The 25,217-nt window shown below is 58.8% G+C and overlaps 8 protein-coding genes across 8 annotated transcripts; 2 read left to right on the plus strand and 6 right to left on the minus strand.

Moving 5' to 3' along the window:
- Positions 1–89: 89 nt before the first annotated feature.
- Positions 90–1,853, minus strand: EHS24_003529 (uncharacterized protein; the record flags this gene model as incomplete). The annotated part of the gene is made up of 3 exons (XM_028619198.1): positions 90–478; positions 513–1,255; positions 1,300–1,853. 3 exons carry the CDS (start codon positions 1,851–1,853, stop codon positions 90–92), a joined length of 1,686 nt encoding a protein of 561 aa, XP_028472372.1.
- Positions 1,854–2,380: 527 nt separating this feature from the next.
- On the minus strand, positions 2,381–4,937 carry EHS24_003530 (uncharacterized protein; the record flags this gene model as incomplete). The annotated part of the gene is made up of 5 exons (XM_028619199.1): positions 2,381–4,201; positions 4,243–4,534; positions 4,586–4,699; positions 4,759–4,769; positions 4,896–4,937. The coding sequence occupies 5 exons, from the start codon at positions 4,935–4,937 to the stop codon at positions 2,381–2,383; spliced, it is 2,280 nt and encodes a 759-aa protein (XP_028472373.1).
- A 2,524-nt stretch (positions 4,938–7,461) lies between these two features.
- Positions 7,462–9,733, minus strand: UGA4 (GABA-specific high-affinity permease; the record flags this gene model as incomplete). The annotated part of the gene is made up of 8 exons (XM_028619200.1): positions 7,462–7,726; positions 7,781–7,960; positions 8,013–8,850; positions 8,981–9,011; positions 9,071–9,142; positions 9,300–9,377; positions 9,441–9,483; positions 9,570–9,733. 8 exons carry the CDS (start codon positions 9,731–9,733, stop codon positions 7,462–7,464), a joined length of 1,671 nt encoding a protein of 556 aa, XP_028472374.1.
- A 1,360-nt stretch (positions 9,734–11,093) lies between these two features.
- On the plus strand, positions 11,094–13,416 carry EHS24_003532 (uncharacterized protein; the record flags this gene model as incomplete). The annotated part of the gene is made up of 2 exons (XM_028619201.1): positions 11,094–11,381; positions 11,437–13,416. The coding sequence occupies 2 exons, from the start codon at positions 11,094–11,096 to the stop codon at positions 13,414–13,416; spliced, it is 2,268 nt and encodes a 755-aa protein (XP_028472375.1).
- Positions 13,417–14,322: 906 nt separating this feature from the next.
- EHS24_003533 (uncharacterized protein) lies at positions 14,323–16,034 on the minus strand (the record flags this gene model as incomplete). The annotated part of the gene is made up of 3 exons (XM_028619202.1): positions 14,323–14,965; positions 15,008–15,728; positions 15,821–16,034. 3 exons carry the CDS (start codon positions 16,032–16,034, stop codon positions 14,323–14,325), a joined length of 1,578 nt encoding a protein of 525 aa, XP_028472376.1.
- Positions 16,035–17,525: 1,491 nt separating this feature from the next.
- Positions 17,526–19,466, minus strand: EHS24_003534 (uncharacterized protein; the record flags this gene model as incomplete). Its single annotated transcript, XM_028619203.1, has 2 exons — positions 17,526–19,399; positions 19,448–19,466. 2 exons carry the CDS (start codon positions 19,464–19,466, stop codon positions 17,526–17,528), a joined length of 1,893 nt encoding a protein of 630 aa, XP_028472377.1.
- Positions 19,467–20,271: 805 nt separating this feature from the next.
- On the minus strand, positions 20,272–22,396 carry EHS24_003535 (uncharacterized protein; the record flags this gene model as incomplete). The annotated part of the gene is made up of 6 exons (XM_028619204.1): positions 20,272–21,429; positions 21,469–21,552; positions 21,599–21,636; positions 21,686–21,881; positions 21,979–22,105; positions 22,152–22,396. The coding sequence occupies 6 exons, from the start codon at positions 22,394–22,396 to the stop codon at positions 20,272–20,274; spliced, it is 1,848 nt and encodes a 615-aa protein (XP_028472378.1).
- Positions 22,397–23,794: 1,398 nt separating this feature from the next.
- Positions 23,795–25,145, plus strand: EHS24_003536 (uncharacterized protein; the record flags this gene model as incomplete). Its single annotated transcript, XM_028619205.1, has 2 exons — positions 23,795–24,216; positions 24,263–25,145. 2 exons carry the CDS (start codon positions 23,795–23,797, stop codon positions 25,143–25,145), a joined length of 1,305 nt encoding a protein of 434 aa, XP_028472379.1.
- Positions 25,146–25,217: the final 72 nt, after the last annotated feature.

Below are 25,217 nucleotides of genomic sequence, written 5' to 3' on the forward strand. Positions count from 1 at the left end.
CGCAGGCTACACAGGCCACGGAGACGCTCTCGACTCGTCAGACATAAAACCTGCCACTATTGCCTATCTCTTTCATAGACACGTCGTATTTAACGCTTTTCTGAACCTGCGACACTATAGCTGTTTGTGACCGAGGAACCAGCGACAGATGACCCGGTCCCCCTTGTGGCCCACTGGGGGTCGTACATGGGAGGAACATACTCGACAGGCTCATCTTCGGCCGGTTCCAGCCCCCCAGCGTCGGATTCCTGCTCTACGCCCCCTTGGCGACGAGGACGGCTAGCTGCGGCGGCTGTGCCGGCAGCAGTGGCGCCACCAGCCATGCTTATCGCAGCAGCTTGCTGAGCTTTGGAGTCAGCAGGGCTGTTGAAGCCCATGGCCTCGGGTGAGTATCCTCCAGAATTGTCGACCGGGGTTGCGCCAGAGTTGTTGGCGTATGCCTGATGAGTCACATACGTGCCATTCGTCATGTTCATGTCTGCCGTTAGTACATGTACCTGTTAAGAACTTACTGGCAGTAACACCGCGGGAATCGTCCTGCAGGAAAGGCTGGAGCGATGGCTCGGGCCCTTCGTCTATGACAAAGTTTGGGTCTTCAGAGTACTTTGTGCGCGCGCGCTTGCGGTACCAGAACCACGCAATGGTGGCAATGACGGCGCCGCCCAGCACGCCGCCCACGACACCGCCGGCAATAGCGGCCGTGTTGGCCTTTGTCTTTCCCGGATCGTGGATGACGACCGTGTTGTTGATGGGGCTGAAATCTGGCCAGGTGCTGTTTGTGACTCCCGCCCAGTACTTGACGCCGCTGATGACGATTGTGTTGGACGAGCCAGTGGCCCCGGCAATGGTCATGTTGTATTTGACAGTCGGGTCCAACGAGGTCATTGCCATGGTATGGGGCGCGATGTAGTAGCTGCTTCCGGATCCAGTGGGCTGGTTGAGCTTGGCGGGGTACAGGTAGTTGTACTGCTTTGGCTCAATATCCACATAGTAGGTGCCCTGGAACGTATCCGTCGATCCATTGACCATCACGTAGCTGGTGTTGGCCGGTATGTCAATGACGACCTTTGGGCTGGCGAGGCCGTTGAGGACAGTAGAAAAGTTGTCGGCGGCCCAGTCCGAGATGATTTCGGCGCTGGCTTGATCGAGAGGTGACTGCACCTCCCACTTGCCACCTGGGTACGACCAACGAGTGTTTTTAGTGCCATTGACGACCGCGTATTCGTCGTACGTTGGAACAAGCGAATAATCCGAACTGCGAGGTTTCAGCTCTCCGTGGCGTTCCCAAGTGCCACTCACGCCGTGGTCACCAGGCCCGTCTCGATAGTGACCGACGATACGCTCCACCACCCCAATCCCGATGTGGTGAACACCTTGACATCGTGGTGCCCATATTCTAGCTCTCCAGAGTCGGCAATGATACCTTCATTCCCAGTCGGGTCTGACGGCGGAGTTAGAGTTTCGGCACTGGTCGTGGTCCAGTTGAGCATCATTTGCGGCGTGCGACCGTCCGTGCCCCAGGTGAAGTTGTCGTACCCGCCGTATAATATGATCCGGCTGCCGACAAATGTACAGAACACAGCTGTGGGGGATGTTGAGGGCTGGGCGTAGTGGTACGAATTGCCTGCGACATAAGTCACCCCGTTGGAGCCCGGCGACGTCGTTTCCCATGACTGGTTCCAGACTTTGGTGTTGTTGGAGGTGATGAGCAGGCCGTCGGGATAGTACCAGAGGAACCCCGCAGATGACAGCGACGTCACATTGAAGGCAATGTTGGGCGGCGTCAACTGTGCAGCGGCAGTTGCTGCAAACACCCATGCTGTCGCGACTGCAGCGACGAGGGAGAACAACATAATTGGTTGTCTGTTCGTGAGATTGAGGGATGTCGAGCAGACTGCCAAGCCCCACAGATCCACAGAGGGTCTATAAACGGAGGACGACTTCACGGCGCATGTCCCGCTGCTCAGCTGACTTGCAAGAGCGGTGCGGAGAACGTTTCAGTTCAACGAGTCGCATGAACTGAACCTCTGTACTTGAAAGCATGAGAGTGAAGCTCATCGTGAATGTGAATAATCAGCACGCAGCGGGTTTGGCGGCTCGCGGATGGCGATATTGGGCAAGCGACGACGGAAGCGACGATCGTTCCTGGCAGCTCCCCCCGCCTGCACGATTAGGATTTCCGACATTGCCGCTGCAAGGTCAGTAAGCATGTAAGCATACACCATCCGCAGGTCATTTCTGGGCGAGTAGGTCCTTGTCCTTGGCCAATCAGGTGGAACACGACCATGTACAACCGAGTTTCATTCTCCGAGAGCAATACTACGTACAGTACACTACAATTAGGACAACGTCGCCACACCTGCCACCTCTACCCTGCGGCTCAGCGTGCGCGTGCAGCTTCCACCATGAACGACATCAGGGCATTGTACACGGCAGACTGGTCGTTGAGGGGGAAGCCGCTGTTGCCGCTCACGTTCGGGTCCATGCCGGTCGTATCCCACATGCCTGGCGAAGGCCCGCTGATGGTCGGGAGCGGAGCGCTGACCATGGACGAGCTTGCGGGGCTGGTGTCGGGCTGCATTTGTTGTTGCTGCTGTTGTTGTTGTTGCTGCTGCTGCTGCTGCTGGTGATGGTGCTGGTCTGGGCCCATCGACCACTGTTGCTGGGGCATGCTCATGCTCTGGAACGCCTCGGGAGACGACCCAACGAGGAAATCCATAGGCGGGTTGAGCGTTTGCTCCTGCTGCTCAGCCGACATCGGAGGAGCGTTGGTGAGGTGGTTCCAGTAGAACTGGGGCAGCTGGAAGATGGATGACACGCCGAGTGGCGGCAGGCAAGTCTTGGGCATGGAGCCGTCCGGGTTGGACAGGTTGCGACCAACGGCGCGCAGTCCATCGCTGATGGTTGGTGAGCCCACAAACGAGTTTGAGCCCGGGGAGATGGCCTGGGAATGCAGGTCGGTAAGGACCTCTGGGGACGAGAGCTTGAGTCCTCCTTGGATAAGACCTTCGAAAAAGACCTTGTGTGCGGATGCCGTTGGCCACGAGCTGGAGCAGTCACGAAGCCAGATACAGCACTGAGCAAAGTTGACTTTGGCTCTCTCGGCCAGAGCCTCGTTGGGGTCGCTCGCATCGAAAGCCTCGAACAGTGTAGCCAGACTGAGGATGTGTATAATGTCAGAACTTGTATAGTTGAGAAGCCTGTGACGGTCGAGGTGGGCGAGCATGTCAATCACCGATTCCGCTGCCTTGGAACAGATCGAGTGTGTACGGGCAGCCAGTTCGACCTCGGACGCATCCTGCTGGTTATAGACGGCCCTGCGTTTGATAAAGCGCGAGTGGAGCAGAATCTGAGTGCTGTAGTACCAGGCGAGACCGACCACCATGTGGGGCAGAGGCGAGACATTGGGCGAGAGGTCGACGTCAAGGGTTTGGGGCATGGCAAGTCTCCAGCCTTCCAGTTGATTTGAAATACGCTCGGCACTGTTTCGAATGTCGCCACGGTCCATGTGGAACGAGGATGCAAACTGCTGGACCCACGGGTGTGTCGGGTCGGTAGGCGCAGGAGGTCCGACGTCGTCGAGGTCGAGAATGTTTTCGACAACCATGGCGAGGTGGCATGTCCACACGAAGCAGCTCATGACGTATCCGCGGCGAGGGACAATGTGACGCACACTCTTGGGGAGTGGGAGAGCTGATGTCGGAAGAGGAGGCCAAGTCTCATACTCGTCGGCTTCGTTGATCGAAGGAAGCGGAGTGCTCGAGCGACGGTAAGGGAGTATGAACGAGCGGCCAGTCTCCTCGGCCAGAGTCTTGTCGAGGACATAGCAGTTCCAGTAGACGCGGGCACGCTGCTCGCTCTCAGCAGGCGACTCGGGTTGAGCCGGAGCGAGGTTGAGACCCATGTTGAGAGCCATGCAGCAAGCCCGACCAGCATAGGTGAAGGCTGAGTGCTTGTCGCCGCAGCCCGTCTGGCGAAGACTGAGGAGGATGAGGGACTGGATAATGTCGATGCGACACTCCATTCGACAGCGGTGAAGTGCGCTCTCGGCCATGTGGAAGAGCTTCTCTTTGTCAAGACCAGACCCGTCTTGCGTCTCCGGCGGTGCAACACAGGAAGCAATGGCGAGCATGGCAAGAAGGAGGGGCGCCGATGTCGAGTGCGGGTGAAACAGCGGCTTGTAGATGAGAGGCCACACATTCTGCAATGTCAGTGTTTGCCATCATGCAGCTTGGCACCTACATGGACGTGTGTGAAGTACACGGCAAGCAGTTGGTCAACAAGACCAGTTGGAAGGCCAAGGAGAGGTGGGCGAGGGCGTGCACGCGACGACTGTCGACTGGCTGGGGGGGACGCGGTGTCATCATCGTGACCATCGACGGCCATCGCTGCTGCCATTTCTGGGCCCAAGGAGGGTAGGTGGGGACGCGCATGAGGTAGCATTGGACCACCATTCTGGTTGTCCTGCTTGACCTCTAGGGCGGTGGACTCTGGCGACGACAAACCACGAAGTCGCCATCCTGGGCGCGGACCGCTGTACAAGTTAGGACGAGAGTGTTGTGCTGCAGGCTGCAGGTACACTTACCGTTTACGAACGGGTGCATCAAAGGTGCATGCTTGGCGGTTCTCGCGACAGACCCGACATGTCGACTTGCCTGTTGATGTTGATACCTGGAGGTCTTCACATTTCATACGACGGCTGTGGGGGTCAGCGACGCGCTACATCGCAGCGACGACGACGACGACAACAGCACTCACTGTCTGCAGCCCTATCACATGTCAACAAAGTGACAACCCAGGTCAGCGATAACGGATGCAGTGTGGGTAGTAACGGTCTAGCGTCAGCGCCAGTCGAGGTTGTCACCAGATCACCAGGTCCTCCCGGATGGACTCACGTCGCAGGCTCTAAGTGACCGTTTACGCGCGGGCCCGTCCATGAGGCGCGAAGAGGATGTTGTTGGAGAACGGTCCGGGCCGGTACTGCGGGGCTGCTGATCATCCATCTCCTTGGCGCACGCGGACACTTCTGGTAGAGAGTGTGATTGCCCGGTGGGAGATCAAAGGATGAAGTGGCGGGGGTGAATAACAAGACTAGAGTGGGAACGAGATGACCCGATGCCAGTGGGAGTCTGTTGGTGTCGTGATAGCAACTCTCACCCAAACGTCGAGGCCCCCGGGTGACAGCATGCGGTGGGTGGCGCTGTGGGGGTCGCTCGCTGGACGGGCGGGGGACGGCGGGTGACGTTTGTGCCGGCTGTGGGCACCGGCGAAGCATTATGGGTAATTAGAAGGGTAATTACAGGGTGGATCTGTTTACCCACCAATTGCATTGGGATCGTCCTCTCGTGTGGGCAGCCGCCGCAAACGGCCCAAACGGTCCGCACTTATCGTCCACCCCCACCCACACGACATGACCACAGACATGTCTCACATCAAGCAATGGGTCCAGAAGGCCCACCCCGCCGCTGGAATTCCCAAAGCTGACGGACACTGCTGAGGATCTCCGTTTCAAATGCGTTTTGCAAAACCGTTTATCTCGTCAAGACATGCCTGCTGCCAACGTTGGCGTGTGGCAGGGGATATCTGAGTCACCCACATCTTGACTGCGCAAAAATAGTTTGGGTCCGACGTGTTTGGGCATCCTCGACGATTGGAGGTTTGGCTATCTCTCAGCTCAATATGTGCTAGATAACGGTGATTCCGTGCAAGCGATACTATTCTGTAGTCACTTATAGATCTGACCCTGGACATTCCTGCGTCGTCGGACTCCTTTTCCCATCCCACAATCCAATATGGGTGCGGACAAGACACACGAGCCGACAAACGTCAGTCCCCTATCCAGTTTGGATGCCTTCCACTCTGCAACATGGTCATAATCGAGTGATTATCTCATGGTGTTGACCATATCGGCTATCAATTCTGCTGCTGATACCGCCAAGGGATGCCAGCGCTTGGATGTCCGGGCCCACTCTCGTGTGTAGCGATTCAGGCGGAACGTGTACCCGCGACGCGAAGACGATCCACGTAACCCACTGCGGGGCCATGTGGGGCAGAGCGTATGGCAGAGCAAGACGCCAATGACATGCCGCATCGGCCAAACCTGGGTCAAAGCAATACCTCGCCAGTGTCGCCAGCGGTGGTTGGTGGGCGCCAGTGGCCCGGCAAGTCCGTCGCAGCATGCTCCGACACGATCGGCCAGACGCACACTCCCCTTTCCCCAGTTCCAGAAACGTCAGTAACCTGTCCATCGCACGGGGTTCCGGGGGGTTCAACCGCTGCCACCCGCTGCAATTCACCTGGCGAGCCGGTCAGGCATGTGGGGGACAAGTCCAGGACCCAACTCTGCCCACTATTTGTCTCCTACCCAGGAGGCTAGGAGGGGTGGGGGGTGACGATGCCACATGCCCCGAAAAGGGTCCATCCAGGTCGTGTGCATCCACCAGGCCACCCATTCCACCAAGCATGTTGGACGCATGGCACGGTGCGCAGTCAACTAAAAGTTATTTAAGTCCCACGACAAGACCGCCCACCGGCGATTGCCACCGCACATTGTGCCGTGTGGCGCGCCAGACATGTTGGCTGGTTGGGATCGTGCACAAACAAGCTTCGCGTTTAACGCTTAACTGACACCGAGCACTACTCTGCCAAGCTGTCGAGGTCAGAGCGGGTGTGAAAGTGGGCTGGGGAGACAGATGGATGGTATGTGGCGGATTCAAACCAACAGACAGGAGGCACCCATGACACCGTGGCGGTGACTCCCGCTTCCATTCCTGTTGCCCTGTTCCCATCGTTGCCCTGTTCACATGTCAGCGTCTCACCAAGAGGCGTAACCCACTCCCCCGTAGCCTGGAAAGAAGAGAGTCGGACACGCAGACACGAAAGCTGGCTGACGTGGATAGTGATGGTGGCCACACCACAAAGGTGTTGCGCCCCGCTGATCTGTGTGCACGACTGCTTCCGAGGCGGCGTCCAGTTGTGGCAGGACGGAAAGGAGGGGAAAGATCGTCGTAGCGTTTTGCTTGTGGCACCTTTCACAACAACAGCAGTCAACTGGCAGGAGCATTTTAATGCATGCTCATCAGTATATCAGTATAACGACCGCAACCCGCTTAGAAAGATGATCGGATCTTTTGCATCCACAACGTTTATCTACACAGTGATTACCCGGCTTACAAGAGATAGCCAACAACTCGCTTCCCACATCCTCCCCCGCGCGTCTCATCCACTACCTTCCCAAGATATCCCTCCCCCCCTTACATGAAACATATAATGCAATTGCCGTCAGCCCGCTTGTGGTTGGGGCTTTGTCGAAAAAAATCGTTTATTGCTGGCTGTAAATAAAGGTGTCGGTTGGTGGCCAGTCGCATAGTTGACCAAACACACACACGACCGTTCGCATCCCATGGTGCGTCACAGTTGAGTCAGAGTCACCGGACACACGAGCCCAATAACCACTCTGAATCAACTATGGTGTCCAACTGGGGAAGTGGTTATGCTGGCGCCGTCGACCTTCTTGGCGTCCACAGAGTGTCCGTTGTAGTCGTGGGTCTCGGCATAGTCGGACGTGAGGATGTCCTCGGTGAGGTCCTCGGTCCTGGGGCCGGTGAAGTACGTCTTGCCGCCGGTCTTGGGGAAGTACCAGAAGCAAATGGCGAAGAGCCAGACGGCGACGGTGACGACAATGGCGTAGTTCATCTCGCCAGCGGAAGGGTGCATGTCGGCGGGGCTGGAAGTGTCAGTAAAGGGTGCACGGGATGTGAGTCCCAAGACGAAAACTCACAAGCAGAACAGAACAAAGGCAAACACCATCCACACAAGGGCAATGATGGCAACGGGGATGGAGAGCTTGCCGAGGTACCAAGGGCCAGGCTTGAAGAGGCTCTTGCCCCAGACAACGCGGGCGAAGATGGGGATACCGTAGGCGACGTAAGGGCCCATGATGGCAAGGGCGAAGATGGCGCTGAGGACAGAGTCAGTTTCCATGTACTTTAGTGCGTATGCAAGAAACTCACTTGATGGCAGCACCGCTCGCGGGGTCGGCAAAGCCAAGGAGACCAAGGGGGACGGCGGCACCACAGACGAGCCAAACGGTGCGCACGGGGGTGCCCGAGTACTTGTCAACGTGGTAGAAGAACTTGGAGAAGGGGAGGGCACCGTCACGAGCAAAGGCGAAGGCCTGGCGGGAAGCGGGAAGGATGAGCGAGGCGGTCATCGAAAGCTGCGAAATGCAGATGAAGGACCAGAGAGCAACAGTGCCCTTGGTTCCAAAGCCGAGGAAGTAGATGGTGGCGAGGGGCTGGCCGATGGGCGAGTTGTTAATGTCCTCGACGGAAGGGCCCATGCAGAGCGCCAGGACGATGAGGATGAGAGTGCCGAGAACACCGGCCGAACCGATGGCGCCAACAATGGCAGCAGGGACGGCGACCGACGCGTTGGAAGCCTCCTCAGAGATCGAGACGGCACAGTCAAACGAACAAATAGTCCAGACGGGGGCCATCATCGACATGAAGAAGGTGAATCCCTTAGGGTAGTTGTAAAGGTTCTCCCAGCCGGTGAAGGTGAACTTGGCAGTGTTGAGCTCGCCACGACGAGCAATGGGGAGACCAATGATGGTCACGAGGGCAAGGGCGACGTTCAAGATAACCGAAGGGGTCTGGAGACGCGCAAAGATGGTGGTGCAGTAGGCACAGAACAAGCCACAGAAGAAGAGGATGCCGCAGTAAAGGCCAAAAGTGGCACCGACGCTAGGAGCAAAGTTCTCGTCGATGAGCGAGCGCGTGGCGAAGAAGATACCCGCGCAAGCCCACGCAAGGGACGAGATGGCGGCGACGTTACCGAGGAAAGAGTTGTCTGGGCGAAATGTCAGCAACAGCATTCATACATTCGTGACGACCCGCCCAGCATTCTGGGTGTTGCTGTGGGGAAGTGCGGGGCGGGAAAGGGATTTGCAAGCGCCATCCCGCGCCATGCCGCCACTTACATCCGACCATCCATGCGAGGAAGTTGCGGTACTGTGTGGTGTGAGAATCGTGTTACTCCCCGTCCGTGATGGTCCATGCATGATGCTTACCTTTGCGGGGGAGAGGCGGTGGGTCCAGAAGTAGAGACCACCCGAAGTCGGCATGGACGACGCCAAGTCTGCCTGGTTGACCGTTAGCATTGGAGACCTTATCTCGCCGTTGCGCGGAGTCAAATGTCAGAGCACAATGAAAAGCCAAACAGGGCTCGAAGCGGGTTTGTCCTTTTGCTTGGCTTTGTGCTTTGGAGACTGGTAAAACCGGCCGGTGGGTCTCACTCACCATGGCAAGACCAATAAACATGATAAGGAAGGCGGACACGGCCCAGCCCCAGATCATTCCAACAGGACCACCGTATGGCTGGTGAGGAGGTCAGCATGGTGTTGTGGAGACTGCAGGCGCCGTAAAGCAGCACCGACGAACCAGGTTGTAGAAAATCGTCGAGGCAATGGAAGGGACAACACCCCTGCACGCGCATGTCAGCACTGGCCTTCACTTGTAGGTTGGTCGTCGCGACGCGCGGATCGCTTCACGCCACCGCCCAACACATACATGATGGAAAAGGCGACACCAAAGGTCTCCATCTTGCTAAAGTTGCGCTTCAGCTCGGGGCGGTAACCGAGGTCCTCGAGACAGACATCGTCGCTTGTCAAGTGGTGGTGCGCGGCCTGCTCGGCGTGCGAGCCGTCCGTGGGGGGTGGGTCGGCGATGGTCATGGCGAGTGGTGGAGGGGGAGGGGGCGGGTGGTTGTGATGGGGGCTCAATCTGTCATAAAGTACGATGGGAGGTGAGACCTTATACAATGTCTGTGGATTTCGCTCAAGCCGGTGTTCGGTTGGATCGTGTGGGTCTGGCCGCCGAAGGACCCTTTCCCAATCTCTCTCTCTTCTGCCTTGGACCGGCTGCTCTCCCGCGCGCGACAGACGACCGCCGACGACGCCAGAGCGGCACATGCCCTGGGTCCCCGCCTGCGCGCCTGACCGTATCTCGATGCGTTTTTCCATTGCACCCGGGCCCTTTGCCCGAGACTTGCCGGGCCCTGTGGCCTGTGGCACTTGAGCCAGTCAGTGGGCAGTGATCCAGTGACTGCCAAAATGCCTGATTAGACCTGCTAAACTGCACACTGACGCGGGGGCTCCAGGTCGCAGCAAGCCGAACAGTGCGGTTGCGGTGTTCTCCTCTCATGGGCTGTCGCCAAGACCATTGGACAAGATCAGCTGACAACAAGTGCCTGCGCAGGCAAGGCTCCATTGCTCGGCAAGGTATCTGGGAGGGATAAATGGAGGGGCCTGATTATGCGCATGATCACAGATAGGCGTAACCGACCTCGGAGGAGACGACTCTCCCCTATCGCACCGCTGATCCAGATCACTGATCAGCTGCGCACAACGTAGAGCATGCGTCGTCGTCGTCCGCCGCGGCGGGGCCGGTGGTCCAGAGGATGCCGATAATGCAACAGTAGCCACGGTCTGGCCCTCTGTCTCACCAGATCTACAGTTACCAAACTATGTAACTTTGCTGGCAAGGCGAACAGGCGCTCATGACCGAACAAACGCCGGCCGGCCAACCGCTGGCCGCGGGCCACTGGCCTCGTTGTGTCCATGTCCTCACACCGGATAGCCGTCCAGTGCGCCAGTGCTGACCCGTTGGACATGTCGCGGCATGTCCGGCACCTAGACATCCTGAGCAACCAGTGCGTCCAGTGGCCACTAGTGGTGAAGACTGGCGGTGCCAGGCGATACCGTCCTAATTACCCGGCGGCCTTTGCGCGATTAACCGTGTACCCGCCTGTTACCTGTTACCACCCCCCACTGCGATACGGTGGGCATTGCCTTTCATCTGTTGGTTTCTAGCACGATACGAAATGATTGAAGTGGGCAAGTTAACACACATGCGGAGGCGACCGTGGGCAAGAACCACCGGGTATTCAATCCGCCTGATTACTCTTCGATACGGCCGCGTTCCGTTGCTGGATGCCCGACTGCCTCGCCTCTCAGCTTGTAGCGACCGACTACATATGCACACGCAGGATGCTCCACTTGTCTCCATCACCCACCACTTCCTCAACACACCACCATGGTCATTGCTACAAATTCCAACACCGCGGCCGTCAAGCCGGCCGCCACCATGGCTCACCCCTACGACCCCCTGTCGATTGCCGAGATTGAGAACGCCTCGCAGGCCGTTCGCAACCACATGGCCAAGGGCGGCTTCGCTGGCCACCCCGCTACTCCTCTCTTCAACTCGATCTCGCTCCTCGAGCCGCCAAAGTACGACGTGCTCCGCTGGCAGGGACTCTTCTCCGAGAAGGAGCTCGCCTCGGCTCGCACTTCGCCCGCCGCGCCCATTAAGCGCCAGGCTGACGTGAGTGGAGATAACGTTCAAGTTAATTGAGCGATTGTGCTGACCCGGTCACCAGGTTCACATCATCTGTAACGAGTCCCAGCAGGCGTTTGAGGCCGTTGTCGACCTCCCATCAAACCTCCAGGGCGAGGCCGAGGTCCTCGAGGCTGTTGTTTCCTCGTGGACCCTCCTCGCCGAGGATGTTCACCCTTCGCTCCAGACCGAGGAGCTTCTCTGGGCCGAGGACATTTGCCGTGCCGACGCCAAGGTCAAGGAGGCCTGTGACGCTGTTGGTATCGACCAGCAGCTCCTCTACGTTGACGGCTGGTGCAATGCTATTGACGAGCGCTTCCCCGGCCGCCGTCTCCAGCAGTGCTTCTGCTTCACCCGCCTTCGCCCCGGAGACAACCTCTACGCCCACCCTTGCGACTTCATTCCCGTTATCGACTCGCACACCGGCGAGGTTATCACCATCGACTACCCTCCCCAGAACCCCACCGAGGAGAACCCCATCCCGGCCTCGTCGGCTGAGGCGTACGCCGAGGCCGCTCCTCGCCCCCGTTTCCCTCCCCCTGCCGCTGCCCAGAACTACCTCCCCGAGCAGATTGTCTTGGACGAGCCCGACTTCAAGGTCCGTGACACCCTCAAGCCCCTTCACGTCATCCAGCCCGAGGGTGTTTCGTACAGCCTTGCCGGTCGTGTCATGAAGTGGCAGAACTGGACCTTCCACATTGGTTTCACCTACCGTGAGGGTCTCGTTCTCTCGGGTATCACCTACGACGACGGCGCGTTGGGCACTCGCCCCGTCTTCCACCGTATCTCGGTTGCCGAGATGGTTGTTCCTTACGCCAAGGCCATTTTCCCCCACCACCGCAAGCACGCCTTTGACACTGGAGAGTACGGAATCGGTGCCCTCGCCAACTCGCTGGCTCTTGGCTGCGACTGTCTCGGCTCGATCACCTACCTCGACGCCGACTTTGTGACCCGCAACGGTTCCGCACAGACTATCAAGTCGGCTATTTGCATCCACGAGGAGGACGCCGGTATCTTGCACAAGCACACCGACTTCCGTGACAACCGCGCCCACGTTGCCCGCAACCGCAAGCTTGTCATCTCGTCCATCTGCACCGTCGCCAACTACGAGTACGGCTTCTACTTCAACTTTGCCCTCGACGGCTCGATCGAGCTCGAGGTCAAGGCTACTGGTATTGTCAACGCCTACTGCCTCGGCCCCAACGAGAAGTCCGACCCCCTTCACGAGGTTGTCGTCGCCCCCCAGATTGCTGCCCAGCACCACCAGCACATCTTTTCCCTCCGTGTCGACCCCATGATCGACGGTCTCAACAACCAGGTCGCCATGGTCGACGTCGTCTCTGACGAGGCCGAGGTCGGCTCGCCCGACAACTACTACGGCAACGGCTTCCACACCGTCAAGACGGTCTTTGAAAAGTCCAAGGAGTCCCAGACCGACTATGACGCCAGCAAGACGCGTACTTGGGCCATCCAGAACCCCAACAAGCTGCACTACGCTACCGGCGCTCCCATCGGCTACAAGATCCAGTGCAAGGACATGCCCCCTCTCCTCGCCAAGCCCGGCTCCATGGTCTGGAACCGCGCCCCCTTCGCCCGCCACAACATGTTTGTGACCAGCTACAGCGACGAGGAGGTGTTCCCGTCCGAGCTCCACATCAACCAGAACCCCGGTGGCCCCGACTTCGGTCTCCAGAAGTGGGTCGACCGCGACGACGACATCAAGAACAAGGACATTGTCGCCTGGCCCACGTTCGGCGTCACCCACATTTCGAGGCCAGAGGACTGGCCCATCATGCCCGTGGAGATCCTCAAGGTGCACTTGAAACCGTCGGGCTTCTTCGCTCGCAATCCGGGCCTCGACGTGCCATCCACCGCCGACAAGAAGTCGCGCAACGCCGACGAGGCCTTTGTCGGCGGCAACCCCGCCGCCAACGGTGTCAACGGCGCCAACGGCGTGCACACCAACGGCACCAACGGCACGACCAACGGCACGACCAACGGTTCGTGCTGCTCTGGTAACTGATTTTCATTCCATCTACCGCCACACCGTGAACTGGCTGGTTGTGATATCGTGAGATAGTAACAGGACTGTCTCTGTGTACTCTAGTGGGCGGGGCAGAAGTCGACGACACTGGTAATCCCCAGAGGGGAGCTGTACATAACATTTAGGAAGACAAATAAATGACAACAACATGCAATGGGCTTTTTTGAGAACGACGTCGAGCATGGAACAGCCGTTTGCGCACACCTGTGCCTTATTGGACAGGCAAAAGTTGGTTTGGTACTGGTAAGACTTATAAGACTGCTGACAGAGTGTGCAGCGTCGTCACCACAGGCGCCACTTGCAAAAGAATATCACAGTGGTACAGTGGTACAGTGGGCCTTTGACTGACGACGCCCGATCACTGCATGGTTCATTGAAGTTGTGCGGCAAAATGGTCGGCTCATGGTGCCGGCATTGAGAGGTACGCACGCGTCCTCGGAAGCCAAACCGTGCGTCCTGCATCGGCAACCTCGGTACCCTCGGCATGCCTGTAGCATAATTATGCAGGGATTGTTGCGAATTTAAGGTAAAAGGAAAAAAGGTTACTGTTAGTTATGCCGTCTATTACACATTGCCACACACTCTTGCTCCATGTTCTAACAGGCTTGGTCAATCTGGAATGTCTGCATGGACGGGCCTACCTACCAGAGCCATACCGTCAGATTCAGACGAGTGTGAGGGCGGCCAACGGGTTGCTTTGCACTACTGGGATACATCGTACATTACGGCTCGACAGACTATACTGCCACAACGCAAACTCTCTTTTTCGTCGCTCTTTTCTTCACAAGTATTCGAGCCGGGGGTAGGGTGGGGGGGACTATGACGCTGGGATATGGATATGGTATTGAGAACGGGGGGGTTGCGGGACACACGCAAGAACCCGAGTTAGGGAACGTAGCGGAAGCCGGGGGCGAGGTCGTGCTGCTCGATGACGTCGAGCGGGGTGCCCTTGGCGGGGGGGCCACCCTCGACCTTGTCGCGGCGCCTGTTCTCCCAACGGTACCAGAAAGAGATGAGGCAGGCGAGAATGAGGCCGAGGCACTGGAACGCAAGGTTGACAGTGCAGCCCTTGGTGAACTTGGGGCCCTCGACGCTGGGGAAGAGGAACGAGGCGAGGATGGAGAGACACTGGCCGATCGCGTTGAGCATGCCAAGCGAAGTGGCACGCTGGCTCTGGTTACCGGTGTTGGCCGACTGCCAGGCCATGATGATGGGGATGTTGCAGTAACCGCTGACGACGATGCAGATGCACGCAAAGTAGCGACCGGAGAACTGGGCGTGTGTGGCGCCCGAGGCGGGGACAGTGAGGAGGACGGCCCAGCCGACGATGCCGAGAGCAAAGATGCCCATGGCGGGGATACCACGGCTCTGGCGCCTGTCGGAGATGTTGGTGACGATGAGCATGACAGCGAGAGCGACGACATAGGGAGGGACAGTCATGAGCTGAGCGCGAGCGTTGGTGAAGCCAAAGCCCTTGATAATGGTGGGCAGGAAACCACTGACGGAGCCGAGAGTGAGGTTCATGCAACTTGGACTGTCAGCACCGACTCTTGTCCTCGGGAGTGCTTACCTGTACATGATGCTGACGTAGTACGTCTTCCAGTCGGTAAGGCAGCGACGGACACCCCTCCAGTCAATGCCGACAGTGGACTCCTGGAGGTTCTGGGCGTTGAGGCGGGTGAGGCACAGGGTGCGCTCGTCTTCGTTAAGGAGGCGTGTCGACTCGGGGCGCGAGGGCATGAAGAGGAAAACGCAGATGGCAAGAACGAGCGAAGGGATACCCTCGATGAGGAAGAGGACACGCCAGTTGTCAATCTTGGGGTGCTTGATGGAAGTCACGCCAAACGAAATGAGGCCACCAAAGGCGCCCGACACGGCACCGGCACTGATGAAGAAACCAATGCGCTTGGCAAGGTCGTGCTTGGTGTAAAAGTAGGTGAGGTAAAGAGCCATGGCCTGGCCGAAGAAGGCCTCACCAACACCAACAAACAGACGGCAGACAAAGACGCCGGCACGGTTCTGGACGGCAGCCTGGCATGTTGCGGCAATCGACCAGATGAGGGCACCGCAGGCGATCGACTTGGAAGGGTCAATCTGCTTGGCGAGCAAGGTACCGGGAATCGAGAGGATAATGTAGGTAATGTAGAAACAGCAGAGGGCGATACTGTAGTTGGTGTCCGAGTTGTCGAGGGCGTCCTTCAGCAAGCCAGCAAGCTTGGCGTTACCGAGGTTACCACGGTCAAGATAGGCCGAAAGGTAGAGCAGGACGGCGAACGGAAGGATGGCAAAGTCTGTGGCGTCAGCGCGCTGATTTCTGATGTCCAAACGGTACACGGTGGGGCCGTTTTGTCTGCACCATGCCAAAGACCCAAGCCACACTTACCAAGCTTCCAAATGAGGCGGCGCTCGGCGCGGCGAAGCTGGGCGCGGTGCTCATCTCCCTCGGCGCCGTGTGAGGCAATACTGCCCTTCTCAGTGTCGGTGCCACGGGTGCCGACGGGGGCGAGAGCCGAGTCGAAGTCACCGGTGAGGTGCTGGACGTCGTGCTTCTCGCCGATGGCTTCAACGTTGTCGTTCATGTGAACCTGCTTCGGCATAGTGGCGAATGTCTTGCAGAAGGGTTGAGAAGGGGGGCGATGGGCAAGAGTTTTTCTATCACTCTCTTTGGGTTATTTGTACGCGATGCGAAACTCCCCCGTCACCTCATCCACTCCTTGATCTTGAGCTCAAAAAACCCTCAGTTTAACAGTTTCCTGATCCCCTCCCACCTCCCCCCTCCCCCAACCCCCAACCCCCCCGCTCGCACACGCGCGCTTCGCTTGCTAACTTGGCCTGGCCAACGGAGCTCCGACTGCGGGGGCGTGCAATGGCAGTCGGCTGTTCGGTCAACCTGTGGAGAGCAGGAACGCTGTCAAGGGCGGGAGTGCAGGATGACAACTAGCGCAAAGCAAGGCAACAGGCAGCAGGCACCTCAAGGCGGGCAGACTGCGCAAAAGGTGCACCATCTGGCGTTCAGAACAGCAAGTGGCTTTGGGGTGCCGTGATATTGGAGGCCGGAGGTACGCGGGGGCCCTCCGTGATGCGCGCGGGTATGGCCGTGTATGGACGGGTATGGCCCACATGGGGCCACCTGGCCCTTGCCTCCAGTGCCGCATGCCCCGTCTGTCCCTGCAGAGCGCTTCTGTGGGCATATCACGAGGGCATGCCAAGATTCCTAACAGTGTATTTTCGAATGCGGCAAGCGAGTTCGCCCTGACTGCTGACATGTCTCCGGGTCGACGAGGTTGAAAGATCGGTCAACGTCTGCAGCCGAGTCGGAAAGCTGCCGGCGACTCCGCTGGGACAGACAGACAGATACACCACTGTCGCCGCGAACATGACAAGTAGAGACACTCCTACTGAGAACATGGTCATTTCTGACAGGTTCGCACACTGTTGCATCTCGTTGGTTTGTACGGTGTTGGCCCAAAGAAACATTAGGAGAGACGGAATAAACTCGGCAAATGTCGTTGTTGACATTTTGGGCACCTCTCGCAAACGGGGTGTTCCAACGTCAGGCGCTTTCAGCTCGTCGTGTTCCCCTGACGCAGAATACGCGGTGCGTAATTGGTGGGCCCGGTCCTATTTTTATCCCCAAAGGTGGCCGACTGCAAGCGGAGTAGAGTTGGACCGTCTGTCGACTCTTGGCCTGCTGCGAGCCGACACAGGCCGAGAAATAAAACTGTCCGTGCCCTGTGGCCTCCAACACAAATACCAACAGAGGGCCGACTCGACCGCGAACGCCCGGGGAGTACGACAACCAGTTCTGCATGCACTGTATATGCCACTACAGGGTCTAGTGTTGTGAACAGTTGCTTTACACACCGGTGCTGGGGTCGGTATTATCGGCAGAGCCCACTTGTGCCTTGCACGCGACGAGGTTGATCTTAGGGTTGGCATCTCAATTATTCCACAGCAAAGTTGCCACGTTGCCGGTCCGACGGTCCGGCAGGGGCAAACCACTCCACACACCTATCAGAACGGCCAGGACTATCTGCGGCAGTGGACGATGGGGCATGCGGGGTCGGCGTTGTGCGCTCGCACCTTGATCATCGTTCCTTTCTTTTCGAATTGTGCTGAAGGGCCACTGTCCCCACAACTAAGGTGTCCCCTGTTGCCAACGTCGAGGCAGGTAACGCGGCCAACCACCCTGGGACCGTTCTGTCGTTGTTGCCGGCGCACGCAGCCTTGACACATGCCGTCATGCTGCCAAAGTGCATCCGCGCTCCGACTTCACCAGGACCGTAATGTGCGTACTTTGCAGAGTTGGTCATGATGTTGCCCACGCCGGTGGGCACGACGGGGTGGCGCAACATGCACCAGCAAGTATCGGTAATCACTTGTGCGCCAAACGCCTTGATGGCCGCAAGGTAGCCCGCCGCCTCAGCCTGCGAGAGGACATGCTGTCCACATGTCAGGAGGAGTGGAACCGCAGCAGTACGGCCCGCCACGAGGTGTGCAAGCTCTTCAAACTCGTCCAGGGACAGATGAGGGTTTCCGAGCGCTACGAGGTCGACCCTGTCGTCTTGAGCCGAGTTGAGCTCTGACCAAGTGTCGGCGAGCGTCGCCACACCAACGTTGACTCTACGCAGTGTTCCAGCATGCCAGTGTTCCGCCTCGGGAGTGATTCCCGCCAGATGGAACATGGGAGACCCGCTGGTGGTCGCAAACGCAGCGCCAAATGCCTTGAGATCGGATACGGTGGGCGAACGCTTCTCCAGCCCGATCACAAGCACCACTTCGCGGCCAGCAGCCTCGCCGACGGCGTACCCCAACAATGGCCAAAAGCTCGGGTCCTCGACGCGTCGCAGATCGGGGTCGACACGGATACAAAGTGTAGGTCGTCTGGGTTCGTCCAGGTGGCACCCAGCGGCGGGCGCCCGACCGGTGATGGCGACCAGAACGTCCAGCATGTCTGGATACTTTTGCGTTCGCGCTCCGATGACACTGTTGGCGTACACCACGGCGTTTGACTCGGCCCACACCACATGTGCACCGCGTTTCGGGGCATTGGGAAGAAGGTACGGAGCACAGGTGAGCGAGCCGGGGTCGGCTCCCATGGAGAGATACGCGTCGGCGAGGCTGGTTGCGGCCTGACCGAACTCTGGGTCGATGCCTTGCGCTTGCCATTGTCTGCGGTCGACGCTGATGGCGTTGAGGGTCGTTTTTACAGCGAATTTGGCGCCTGTGGTTGCAAAGTGTTTGGCAAATTCAAGCGTTGCGGGGCCGACATAGATGCAGGCGTCGATATGGGCGGCCTCTACGTCCAACAGCCGTTCCGCGCCCTCCAGTCTCGCGACGGCGGTCACCAGCTCCATGGCCTTGCGTGCTCCCTCGCCACGCTCGCCGGTGAGAACGGCGCGGTCCTCTGTGCTCAGCTCAAGGTGGCGGTCGACTGAGGCTGGCTGAAGAGGGATTGCCACGGTTGATCCCGGTGCACTGGCGTTGAGGAGCCCAGGCGAGATTGTCGCGACGTCCTTTGCTTCCAGTCGGGCGAATGCCTCATGGCCCAGGACCACTACGGGTATTGAGCGCGAAAACACTGCCTGGGCGACGAGCACACCGAGGGCCAGGATCGGATCCGGTTCTGCGAGCACGATGGCGACCGGTCCGTGTCCGCCAACAATGAGCTCCAGCATTCCGAGACTTCCCGAGCACGAGCCGCGTCCGTGCGGGATGGCGAGGACACCTCCAGCGATGGTGCGGCCGTGTAGTGGGTGATGCACGTCGAGGACGACGCCGTCTGATGGCGACACGCCGCCCCATATTGACAACGGTGTGTTGCTGTAGAGCAGAGGTCCACTGGCCCGGCCGGGGACTAGAAAGTGCGGGGCATGGTCGCGCCGGGAAGGCTGCGGTGTGTCCGAAGGGTGGACGCATTGGACAACCTCCTCGAGGCTGCAGTCGGCGTTTGGGCGTTCGACTGTTTGTCAGAAACGTGACTGCAAGCACTGTCGTTGCAGCGACTCACCACACCCCGTGCAAACCATTGTTGACTGTGAGTTATCAAGACGTGGTGGGTTACCGATTTGCCCACCTATGGCGGTCGTGGCACTGGGACCTTTCGGGCCCGATCGGCAAATTCCGGGATCTACCGATCATTGTCTTCGTATCAGATATCAGGAAGACCCAGTCCACTCGGCCGGTGTCAGCGCCACGATTCTGCTCATGCATTCTGTCTGCTGGTAGAATAGCTGCGCTCCCATGTTCTGTGTGCTGTTTGCATGGCAGATGGCTCTGGACGTTCGTCAGTAGTGACACATGTCTCCTCTTAACTGTGTCGTTTGTCGGGCGTTTCGGGCGGAATTCACATGGACCAGTCACTTAAGAGAAGCGATGTCGAGGACCGGTAGACGCTAGCAACGAGTATCTCCAGACATTTCGCGCGCAACCCGGCCAGTTACCGCAATTACATGCTTTCTGTCTCTGCCGTGGAACTAACCTTGGGTTTGGGGACGCGTTCCTGTTTCGGCGGTACGATCTGCGGAGCACACGAAAATGCCAATAATTCCAATATTTTTTTTGGGTGAGAAAACATAAACAAAACAAATGCATGAAGCGACAGGTGGCAAGACCAGCATGTTGGATGACTCAACACACGATCTTGACCGAGTCGATGCCACATTGGTCAATAACGTTCGATAGCTCTGTGTCTACTATCCCAAAGAGAGGAGGCTGTTTGAAGTGTATACATTTGCATAGCTGGGGACAGCGGTGCTCCCCGTACAGTTCACTAAACTAACGCAATTGTCTGTGGCACATAACAAGACCCTCAATACTTAACAACGACCCTCCTCAGTTGGAAAAGAGGAAGCGCCAGACGCGCAGATACAGCGGCGCGGCTGCACGGTCGCGGCGATACGCACGCATCTCGTCGACCGAAAGCCACGACTTGCGGCCTGTGTCGAGATCGATTTCATTCGCCCTGGTGGGCACGGTCCGTTTCCAAAAGTACCCGAACACCCAGAACCCGAGGACGATGGGCACGCACAGGAACACGAGGAAGAAGTGTTCAGCGGCCCTTCCGGGACTCTCGCTGCCGCCGACGGGCCAGAGGGCGATGTAAAACTGGGCGACGATGACGAGGCCGATGAGGACGGCGCTCACGACGGACCCCCACATGCCGCCCAGGGCGCGGAAGGGGAGTTCCTCGACCGAGTGGCCCTGGACCTTCCATGCGCGCCGGAAGCGGACGTGCGTGATGCATATGGACAGCCACTCGAGCAAGACGGACAGGCCTGTGAGTGCCATGAGCCAGTTGAAGACCTGGGTGCCGACGTCGGCGCAGTTGATGTAGGCGAGCGGGGCGAAGCATAGCACAAAGACCACAGACCATAGGGGACGCCCGGACTTGTCGACAAACTTGAAAATGCTGGGTGCGTAGCCGTTCTCGGCCAGGGCAGTGAGGGTGCGAGACGCGGCGAACACGGCCGTCAGGCCGATGGACAGGACCGAAATGCAGATGGTCGCGTTGATGAGGTGGCTCATTCCGCCAATGTGAGCCTTCTCCATGAGGATGACAAACGGCGAGAGGTTGGCGTCCGAGCTGCCGCCGAACAGCCGCGGGTCGTCGTAAGGGATAGCAAGGCCAATGACCGTCAGGGTTGCAACGTAGAGGACGATGACGCGCCAAAAACTCTGCTTGACGGCGGTGGGCATCGACTTGCGCGGGTTGGGCGTCTCGGTAGCGGCGAGACCCACGACTTCGGTGCCCGCATACGAAAACGCAGCGTTGACAAAAACGGCGCACACGCCCTTGAAGCCGTTGGCGAAGCTTCCCGGGTTGTGCCAGTATTGGCCCCCGATGTAGGTGCTGTATTGGCCCGATTCCGGGCCGCCGCCACAGATGCAGACGATGCCGATGAGGATGAAGATGATTGCGACCAGAAGCTTCAAGGAGGATGACCAGAACTCTTCCTCGGCGTAGCCCAGTGTACCGAGAATGGACATGAACTGAAAATGTCAGGAAATCGACATTCGCGCGCTACTTACAATAATGACGAGGATGAATATTGTGATCCAAACAGCGAGCGGCACGTCCTTGGTCCAGTATTGTACAGTCGTGCTAGCGACCGTCTGAAAAGACGTCAGCATGATTGGCACAAGTATGTGAATGACTCACAAGTTCCAGAGGCAGCACCAAGCACCATTGCAGGACGTCTGGTGCAACGTCAGTAAAGTGGTGGTGGATCCGATTCAAGCCACCCACAGTTAGTGCCGACCGCAAAGGCGAATGCCGGGTCCAGCATACGAGACGACAGCGTGTAGAAACCGCCCGAGACGGGGAACACAATGGCCATCTCGCCCAGCGCCTGGACGACGTTGAGCACCATGAAGCCGGTAATGATCCAGGCAATGAGCACACCGGCGGGGCCACCGACGCGGAGTGCGGCGCCAGAGCCAATCTGTGTCGTGTGCGTCAGCCATGTTCTTCCGCCCAGGCATCCATCCCGCGCGTCCCGCTAGGCGGCGGCGGATGCATCAGTGTCCCACAACACTTACAAAGAGTCCAGTGCCAATGGATCCACCGACAGCAATCATCTGCAGATGCCGAGGCCGCATCTTCTGCTGCAGCAGCGGACTGTCGTATGGTACATAGTCGGGGACATCGCCGTGGGCGACCTGGCCGCTGGCGGCGGGTCAGTACATAGTGCCACCTTGGAACAACTACTCACCGAGTGACGCCTGGTGCCTGCTTGAACGATTCGCGCGTGAGACCGGCTCGCGTCCACACCGACTCCTTTGAGGGGTCGTAGAAGCCGTCGTCCAGCACCGTCATGCGCGAGGGTGTGGAGGGTGTGTCGCCACTGTCGTGCGTGTAGCTGCCGTCCTTGTCCAGCTCGGACATTGCGTTGTGCCAGTCGGTCTGGGCGAGGTGGATGGGCAACAGGACAGACTCGCGCTTTGGCTGGGGTTCCATTTACGGAAAGAGAGAGTATGAACTGTCCCCTCGAGGTCCAGAGTGGGGTGTCGGGTGTGCGCCGGGCTGGCCTTTGTGCGATCTGTATTCTGGAGGACTGACCAGGATGCATGGCGCGTGGCCCACCCGCCCGCCCGCCGTGCAGCTGGCGTCGGCGTGACTTGTTGCGAGGCGGATGTCCCTTCCCGTAATGTGCACAGTGGCCATACACACACTCTACCCGGGCGACCCGTTGATCCAAGACATTGGAATGGAATACATGTGACAGGGTGGGATGAACATATGAGCGCCTTGGCGCCACTCACGCGCGGGCTAGAGCAGCAAGTGACGACTCACTGGTCACTGATCGTACACATCCCAGGTATAGGTTCTCTGTGGTGGACTATGAGGATCGTACGCACTTGGCGTCTTGCATCCAGGTACGTATGCAGGGGCCAAGCACTCCCCGTGTCTCCTGTCAGGCAGCCCGCTGCGTCCTGCCTGTCTTGCGGGCTGGTTCCAATTCCACTCGTCCCGCTGACGCGGGCCGCGCTGGGTGTGGGAAGGGAAGCCACGAATGGAATTAGGTACTTTGCGGGGACACTGGAATCTGGCCTTCGAGGTCAAAAGGCACTCTGATCATCTGCTGGCTAGCAGCTCCTATCCAACACGATTGTGTCTGGGTAACGAGAGACAGGCGGTACGCCTGCGTCCGCGAGGCGGCAAACATGTCAACATGCCACCCTCGTCTCCAAAAACTGTGCAAGGTTTCTGATTCCAGCAGAGTGTGTGGTTGCGCATGTGGCTTGGGAACCCGTGCCCGAGACAGTTACCCGTGGCGCTCGAACGTCATCGTCCACTGATCACTGGTGCCGGCCCGCAGCGTTGGGCTGGCCGTAGGAGGCCATAATGTTGTAATGCATGTCGCTATCAGTGCTTGGCCTTGTCGGAGTGACGCAAGTCCAGAGTGCAGTATAGATCATCACCAAGTTACTGGGGGACACACATCGTCTTCCGCTGGCGTTGTCTGAATCCGAGATGGCGATCAAGAACGACCGACCACATGCTCTTCACGCATCTTTACGCCTACAGGTTGGCGGTCCGTCAGAGTACCAGAGTTTTGATCCTCTGGGCCTCCATCACATCGATATATGCACACCAAGATCCCAACGTTCTGCTGTATTGGGCTGACACGGTTCCACGTTTGCACTGAAGCTGTCGCGTGTTGTCTGGGTGAATTGCCCGCGGAGGGCTTTTGGTGGGCAACGTAAACCGATATGACGCGTTGCCCGCACATGGTTGTGCCCAGCGCACCAGATAAGGTCAGGTGGGGGCTGTTCACATGCACATGCACACCGCGTCGACACGAGACCACTTCATCTTCTGCACCAACACGCACCCCACGACCCCCCACGCATCATGACGCTGGGGCCAGGATACACCCCTCGCCAGCTACAGATCGACGCGGCGCGCCTCAACAACACCCTGCACGAGACGTGCAAATGGGGGTGTGCACACCGCTGGGGCGACCGGCCGACCGAGACGGGCATGTGCCGCCTGGCGCTGTCGGACGACGACCGTAAAGTGCGCGACTGGTTTGTGGGCGAGACGACGCGGCTGGGTTGCAGCGTGACGGTGGACACGATGGGCAACCTGTTCGCCATCCGCGCCGGCAAGCAAGGGGGCGCGCCCACGGCGATGGGCTCGCACCTCGACACGCAGCCGACGGGCGGGCGGTACGATGGCATCTTGGGCGTCATGAGCGCCGTCGAGGCCCTGCGCACGATCCACTGTGCTGGGTACGAGACAGAGTACCCTATTGCAGTTGTCAACTGGACAAAGTGGGTTTACAACAGAGAGCAGGGCGAGTGGCTGACGGTATGTCAGTGAAGAAGGCGCTCGGTTCTCAAAGTCCCTGCACGGCTCTGATGTATGGTCTGGCGGGTACACGCTCAAGGACGCACATGCGCTCGAGGACGTGGCGCGGCCAGGCGTCACTGCTGCGTCAGAGCTCGAGCGCATCGGCTACGACGGGGGCACGCCGTGCTCGCACTGGAACAACCCGCTGGCAGCACACTTTGAAGTGCACATTGAGCAGGGACCCGTGCTCGAGGCGCACCGCGAGCGCATCGGTGTCGTCCAAGGCGGCCAGGCGTACAAGTGGTTCAAGATCCGGATACAAGGCCGCGACTCGCACGCCGGCACCACGCCGTTCGACTACCGCGCCGACCCGATGCAGGCCGCGGCGCGGTTCCTGCTCATGACCCACGACGTTGCGCGCAGCCACAACGGCCTGGCCACCACGGGCATCTTCCGCCTCGAGCCGGGCAGTGTCAACACGATCCCGAACCATGTCGAGTTTACGCTGGATATCCGGCACGTCGACGACGCCGTCTTGTCCGCGATGGAGGCGGAGATGCGCGCACGCGGGGAGGGTCTGCTGCAGACCGACAGCCGGCACCAGTGTACCATGACGTGGGAGTTTTTGCAGGACAATTCCGCGACGCACTTCAACGCCGACTGCAAGGCTGCCGTCAAGGAGGCTGCTCTGGCGTCCGTCTCCCCCGCAGAGGTGCGCGAGATGGTGAGTGGTGCGGGCCACGATTCGTGCGCAACGTCGCGCACCGTGCCCACTGCCATGATCTTTGTCCCCTGTGCGGGCGGTGTGTCGCATAACCCGTCGGAATATGCGACGCCGGAAGACTGTGCCCTGGGTGCGCAGGTGCTGCTTGATGCTGCGCTGTTGTACGACTCGCGCAGGACAAGGTGACAACACCCGGCGGAGGATGGTTGTCAAGCATAGTGTATAGGGGAGGGAAGATGATGAGATGGTTCCTAGGTG

This window comes from Apiotrichum porosum (assembly GCF_003942205.1).
Source record: "Apiotrichum porosum strain DSM 27194 chromosome Unknown scaffold_17, whole genome shotgun sequence".
Taxonomy (NCBI): Eukaryota; Fungi; Basidiomycota; class Tremellomycetes; order Trichosporonales; family Trichosporonaceae; genus Apiotrichum; species Apiotrichum porosum.